This window comes from Pyrus communis, chromosome 4 (assembly GCF_963583255.1).
Source record: "Pyrus communis chromosome 4, drPyrComm1.1, whole genome shotgun sequence".
Lineage (NCBI taxonomy): Eukaryota > Viridiplantae > Streptophyta > Magnoliopsida > Rosales > Rosaceae > Pyrus > Pyrus communis.
This window is the reverse complement of record NC_084806.1, coordinates 29,306,870-29,314,241: the sequence shown is the minus strand read 5'-3', so window position 1 is coordinate 29,314,241 and position 7,372 is coordinate 29,306,870. Positions and strand designations below refer to the sequence as shown.

Genomic DNA, 7,372 nt, shown 5'->3' with positions numbered 1-7,372 from the left:
AATACATCTATTTTTGCCTTAAGTCATATTTACCAATGTTTGTTTATGTTGCAGATTGTGTATAATCATTCACTGAATGATGACAGCTTGTATTGGCAAGCATATAGGCTTTGAAGAGGCATCAAGTGTGATTTTTACGTTACGATATGGAGGACCTGAGATGATATAAAGGAAGACGTATTTAGGTTGAGTTTCATCTCTTGATCATAATTTGACGGAATTTCATGTGAATGAGGATCTTAACATGTGTGATTATGAACCTTCTGGGTTGTGTCAATCCAACCCTACAACCTTGTTAGTTCCATGTTAAAAAATGCATTTGACAGGAACTTGGATTTAGAACAGGATGCAATCACAATTACATGGCCGTTAAAGTGACATAGTCTTCAATCTCGAGTATAAACATAAACATTATATTTGTGGACTAAGTGGGAGAATGTTGAATTTATCCAAAATAAATCAACCTCAAATGGTCTACAACATATAATAGGAATGTAATATTAAAGATTAATGTAGATTGTGAATTGATCTCCTAAGATATCAATCTTATATTAGGTTTTTTATAATACAGTAAGAGTGATAGTCCTTGATTTTATGTGAATATGATACCTTAGTTAGAGGCTAAGAAAGTGGGATTAGGTTTCCTGTATGAACGGAAACCCTAGCCCATATCTTGTATAAATATCGGTCCCTGCAAGCCCTGAAACTGAAACAACTGAGGCTTCCCAGAGTCATTGTTACACGGTTAGGAGTTTGTAGAATACTTGGTATTCCTCCAGAACTTCCTCTTGACTTCAACTGCATCCATGGCTTCTGGGCCTTCAACAGGTTAGAGTTTCATCCTTGTGCTCTGTGTTTTAACTGTACAACCATTCAAAGCTAACATTTCCGATATAGGACAACTCCACATCCTTACACCATCTGTTCAAAAAATGTCTCAAAAGAAGCAGCTCGCATTTTAGATGTCGCGTGATGTGCTCTTGCCCAATATGCCCCAAATATAATTCGCATTATCCTCTGGTTTTACCTCTGCCTCAAGACACTTGAACTTTCAGCTACCATTGTATGGTAGAAGCTATGGATACAAAAAATATAAGCCAAAAGAATCAAACAATAGACCACTAAATGTTCCACTTAAAATTTTCACTATTTAGTTTTAGCACAATTGCCTGTCAATTATAAGTAAAATACAGCACAACAATGTTTGCAGCACCAAATCTGACCCACAAAATAAGTAGTTCAAATTCTCCCTATTCACAAGTCAAACCTCACACTCCATTTTCCATTACCATTGGCATTGAATGTCCAATTGTTTTCCCTGATCTGCATATATGGAATCTGAAAAAGGCGGAAAAAACAACAAATACGCAGTGGAACATTCAATGTGACCTTTAATTACAATTTACAAGGATAAGATTCAAAACTGGATCTGAGTTTTTGACAAACAATAGCATAATTAGTTAAATTCATCTAAGCTAGTGGGAGGGAGATTCGATTTGGGAACTGAGTTTGATCAAATAACTCCAATATTTCATTTAGTCCACCAAAAGTGGAATACAAAGAGAAGATGTATACTAATCTTATAGCACAAAAGTAAAATTCTTTGTTGTTGTGTTATGACATTAGTAATTATGCATTCAATAGAATTTTATTTACAAAACAAGAAGATATTGTTGGATGTATGATTTCAAATGAAATGATTCCGACAACGTAAAACAAGACTGGAACAACAAGTCATAATCAAGATTGAGCTAAGCAACAATACCTAGTCCAACAAGTCATAACCAAGTTTGAGCCTGGCATCTTGGTCCTTTTGAAAGTTCAAAATGCTCCATGAAAATTCAGCAGCTCCTGTGGAGTTTCTCTGTGGAAGAATTACAGTCAACGTCAACATACAAAGGTTCTAACTTCTAACTCTACAAAGGAATAACAAACACACTCGAGAGCAAAGATAGAGAATAGATAGCGTATATTTTATTTTGCCGGTATCAAGAGAGCGCATGTTTTGATTCAGCAACCATATAAGGAAGGGGCACAACCACACAAGTGTTTTCAAAGGTCAAAATAAAACAATTGACATCGTACCAACCTCTTTAAATTCTTTGTCAAGATTACATCTTCCCTTAACATTGAAAGCTTAACAGGCCATCTATTGTCACAGGGAACGACTTCTTCCCACGGACAGTGTAGTGCAGTTTCTCACGCTTATCATATTGCAGTCCAACTCCAAGGCTTGCTGAAAACTACAATTGATTTCCATAGTCCTTACCATGCACATCAATTATTATTAATGATAAAAAAAAGAACGCATCCATGTTAGCCTAGAGTGGCCATAAATTGCACAAAATCGAAAATTCTATTTGATTGTTCTTGAGCTGCAAACATAAATAAATTGTTGTAAGCACAACTTAGATATTGGAAAAATCGACATACATCGGGGTAGAAGCGCCTCACAACGGCTCTAAAAAAAAGTGGGAACTCCAACTCTAGTATCTAGTTCTCCATGAACCTGACACGCATACAGAAAAAAAAAATTCAAGAATTTGAGCATTGAACTGAAGTCCCCAACATTCCAGTACAACTCCAATGGCTATAGACTGAGAAAGTTATCATGGTTTGGAAGCACGAAAATTTACTGATATTCACTTACCACAGAGAAAAGGCAATAAATTTCAACAGCAGTCAACCAAGAAAGAAAAACAGGGACAGATTAAAAATTGAAGAAAATCTGGAGAAGAGAGGAAGAAAGGGCACCTCACCTGCAAGTGAGTTTTGCAATAGAGGGGGAGCTTTTGCTTGGCGTGGATTCTTAAGGCCTTGGCATCGCCGCCGTATCTCAGGGAGGTCTCCATCTCACCACCGAAATCCGAAATCCGAAATCCGAAACCCGAAACCCGAAACCCAAAACCCTAGCTGGATATGGCGGAGAAGAGAGAGAGAGAGAGAGAGAGAGAGAGAGAGTCACCTGCTTTTACTCCCAACTGGTCCTTTTCGTTATCTTTGGAGAGGGGAGTTGGGAGTTGGGAGTTGGGAGAGAAGACCATCACGTGCGTTTTTCGCTTCAACAATCCAATCAGCGACAGCATGTCAAGTTCAGCACGTGCCCTGCTTAAAACTGAGCCAGTTGGGCCTTGTGGAAATGGGTCGGGTTCTCTGGCACTCACTGTAACTGGTTCGAGGATTTCTTCATCCTGTAGTCTCGTCGGTAGTCTCGGAGACACGACGCCGTCGTTTCGAGACTGAAGAGACCCAAAACCTCTGAGAAGAGCTGCTGCATTTGCTTTTGCTATTTGCTATTTGCTACACGAGAGAGAGAGAGAGAGAGAGAGAGAGAGAGAGAGAGAGAGAGAGAGAAAGAGATGGGTTTGAGAGTGAATGTGTTTCTGGTGGTACTCTTCGTCGTGTGGGCGCCTGTGCTGTCGGATCTGGTCGTCTCCAAGGTTGACCGACGCGTAAGTCTCCCTCCTCTCCCCACTTTTCTCTGTAATTCACTCACATGGTTTCTGCTTTCCATGATTCCCCGACTCCATGAATTGGGTTGTTTGAGATCTCCATCTTCTCATTTTATTGTTTCATGATTCAGAATCGAAAATTCTAGTTTCATTCATCAAAAGTTTGTTACTTTTTTTTTTAAAGATTGCATTTGGTGTTCATTCATGTTTGCTCTCTGGTTGTTTTTTGGTTGGTTGGTTGGCTGGTTGCAGATTGATTTGACATCACAAATTGCCCGCATCACTTCCACACTGAAGGTGCCCCATTACTACCCTTTTCATTCATTGAATTGTTAATATTGATTCCTTGTTCTTAAATTTATTTGAGACTCAATAAGAAATTAGTTTCTCAGATTTTGAATTCTCGATTTCACGGGTGGTAAGAATCATTACAAGAATGCATGGAAAAGTTATCACCGTTTGAAAATAAAAATAAATAAGAAACCATTGAAATCTGTATATCTTGAATTTGAATTGTGTTCCGTTCATGCTCTGCAGGTGGTGAACGAGGGAAGCAGTTTGGTTTCAGAACTTCTGTTGGCCTTTCCTGAGAGTCAGGCAAAACATTTGGCACATCTGGAGGCAACCCCCAACGCAGGCAAAGGAAAAGCGAAAGGTTCTAGTATTAGTTACCCTGTTCAAAATGTTCACCCAAATGACATGCCCCCTGCTTTGATTTTTTATTCTGTTTCTTTACCAAAGGGACTGGGGAAGGGGGACAGCTTCACTTTTGATGTATTGGCTGTTTTCACACGTGCATTGAAACCGTTTCCAGAGAAAATTACTCAGGCTGACATTCAACTGCTAGTGTTTCAGGAAAGCGCATACTATCTCTCTCCTTATGCAGTCAAGGTGCAAACACTCAGTGTTAAATTGCCTGATGCGAGAATTGAATCTTATACAAAATTAGAAAATACAAAGAGTGTTGGTTCAGAGATCAAATACGGTCCTTATGAGAATCTTTCTCCCCTTTCATACTCACCTATAGTTGTTCATTTTGAGAGCAATCAACCCTTTGCCGTCGCTGAAGAGTTGGTGCGAGAAATAGAGATTTCCCATTGGGGTAATATTCAAGTAACAGAGCACTACAAGCTTGTCCATGGAGGTGCTCAAAGCAAGGGAGAATTTTCAAGGTCTTTTTTTTTCTTTTTATTTGTCTTGTTGGTCATTTGGTGCTCTGCTATTAGGAGCTTAAATTTAATTTCCGCTTGTTTCTTCTGCAGGCTTGATTATCAAGCCAGACCTCATGTCAAAGGTCAGTCTGCCATTAGACGTCTTGTTGCGAAATTGCCACCGAGAGCTCATTCTGTTTACTATAGGGATGAAATAGGCAATGTTTCAACATCTAACTTATGGAGTGATTCTAAGAAGGTAATTATTTTACTTTGTGTGGACTGATATTCCCAGTTGTTATTCCTGATTTTTCTCAACTTGTATATATGATTGCAGACGGAACTGGAAATCGAACCTAGATATCCTATGTTTGGTGGTTGGAGAACTGCTTTTACCATCGGGTATGGCTTGCCACTTCATGATTTTCTGTTTGAATCAGATGGACAACGTGTCCTTAATATCACTTTTGGTTGCCCCGTGAATGAGGTGGTCATTGACACCCTCATTGTGAAGGTTGGTAATGTGATGATTTATTGATACTATTTCCTTTGATCCGTTAATTCTTTTTTCTTCAACTTTTTTGTTGGCTACTTATTTGTTAGATTGTCATACTGAGTTGTTTTCGTATAACTTCCTTCTATAGTGTAGGATGTGTTATATCAGGAGGAATGTTTAAAAAGCATGAATTGGAGTCAAATTATTTGGAATTCATTTCCTGTATTTTTTTTTTTAAATTTTTTGACTGTAAACTGCAGGTTGTTCTACCCGAGGGTTCCAGAGATATATCTGTATCCGCTCCATTTCCTCTGAAACAAGCGCGAGAGGTATTATAGACCAAGTTATATTTTATTATTTCTCTTTTCCCTATTCTCTTTTTTTTATTTTTTAGTTTTTTATTTATTTTTTATTTATTTATTTTGAAAAAGCTTCACTTTTCCTTTTGTTAATTAAATATGTGTACGAATCTTACAGACAAAATTTTCCCACTTGGATCTTGTTGGAAGGCCAGTGGTTGTACTGGAAAAGACTAATGCTGTGCCCGAGCATAATCAGAAATTCCAGGTAACAATTACATTTTCTCATTTAACATGAGATGGCTATGAGAATATTAAATTAGTTTCTAATGTTAAAATAACACATTTACTTAGTTCTAATGTTGGTTAATGTTTTCAAAACCAACTTACATTTGTAGTGATCTATAGAAAACGAGACACTTCGACGTTAAAGCTTCCAGTTTTGCTTAAATGAGAAAAAGGATTTTAGTTTATAGTTGCTTGCAAGTGTCTATTAATCTTTTTAGTGTATCAGACGGGTATGTTTTCTGACAAACTTTCTACTTCATCGTATTCAAACTATTTTCTGTTTTAGGTGCCTAATTGTCTTTCCCCTTTCTTTAGTAATTGTAGTGTAGAATCAATCATCATACTGATACTTAAATATTTATCTATATATAGTAGTGAAAATAACATGTTGGGCAGCTGCCCTGTTGGCTGCCATTTATTGTGTCATCTTCCGTCTTTTCACTCTTTATCCGACTACTATTGTTTTGAGGTTCCTATTGATATTTCATTTCCATGAATGTTGAGATATTAATTCACTGATTTCGTAATTTTTGCATGATGTATTAAGTTTGATTCAATTAATACTAATTTTCATGGCTTCTTTTCTAATAATCAAGATTGAAGCGAATCTCCTTACATGTGCTATGACAATGGACGCCTTTTCACATGGTTTCTGTTCCCCGGTTATACCATATTGTCCTCAATTTTGTCATAGCTTTTAGTATGTTCCATTTGCAGGTCTTTTACAAATTCAACAGCCTGGCAATGCTGACTGAGCCCTTGATGTTGATTTCTGGATTTTTCTTCCTTTTCGTTGCTGGCATTGTATACATGCATGTGGACATGTCAATCTCCAAATCTTCTCCATCTTATTTGGCCAAACTGCAGTGGGATGAAGTAAGATTTTGTCTTGTATTTTTCTTTCTTAAATAATTTACGATAAGAAAACAGTAATTACTGTCTTGTTCTAGGTGCAAGCAGCAATTCAGAAGATCCAAAATATCATCAACCGATGCCTCCTGATACATGATAAGCTGGAAGCATCATTACGTGATCTTTCACGGACAGGAGATGTCCAAGCTTGTAAAGCAGCTAGGAAAGCAGCTGATGGTTCGTTGAAAGAGCTTTCAAAAGAGATGAAGCCCTTGTTGGCATTCTTGCAATCTTCTCAGCAGGCTGCTCATATACTGCCCAAGGTTGGCTGGCCTTTTAGTTGGAATTATATTATCTTTTTATTTATGTACTGCCAACCACTGAATTAATTGGAATTCTTGTCGATACACCAGGTTTGCATGGCATGCGGAATGTTATCACAGTATTATTGCCGTGCATCTTTTAATTATTGCATTTATTATGCGGTTGTTTATACAGGTGGAGGAGCTAGTGGTGAAGGAGAAAGATTTAGAAGAAAGGTTAATGGTTAAACACTCTACAGTTGTGGATTGCTATGAGAAGAAGTATGGCGGAAGAGAAATCGAGAACCGGGTTGCTTCACATCTGCAAAAAATTACTGCCTTGAGGCAGGAGGTTGACGATCTTCTTGAGTTTATTGACGAGATATAAGAAATAGGCATATTGCGTTTGTTATAATATTTTCTGGAAGTTAAAAGTGAGTTAAATAGAAGATTAGTTGCTTCTGGGGGTTTTGAAAATGCACTGTATTAACTTTAACTTGATCATGTTTATTCGCATAAATGATTAATTTCA

General features: G+C 37.5%; 1 protein-coding gene and 1 pseudogene across 1 annotated transcript; one reads left to right on the top strand and one right to left on the bottom strand.

Moving 5' to 3' along the window:
- Positions 1-262: 262 nt before the first annotated feature.
- On the bottom strand, positions 263-2,903 carry LOC137732303 (outer envelope pore protein 21B, chloroplastic-like; annotated as a pseudogene).
- A 403-nt stretch (positions 2,904-3,306) lies between these two features.
- Positions 3,307-7,372, top strand: LOC137731654 (dolichyl-diphosphooligosaccharide--protein glycosyltransferase subunit 1A-like). The gene is made up of 10 exons (XM_068470831.1): positions 3,307-3,452; positions 3,705-3,749; positions 3,990-4,624; positions 4,715-4,862; positions 4,941-5,117; positions 5,360-5,428; positions 5,577-5,666; positions 6,404-6,562; positions 6,637-6,861; positions 7,037-7,372. The coding sequence occupies exons 1-10, from the start codon at positions 3,360-3,362 to the stop codon at positions 7,226-7,228; spliced, it is 1,833 nt and encodes a 610-aa protein (XP_068326932.1). The 5' UTR covers positions 3,307-3,359; the 3' UTR covers positions 7,229-7,372.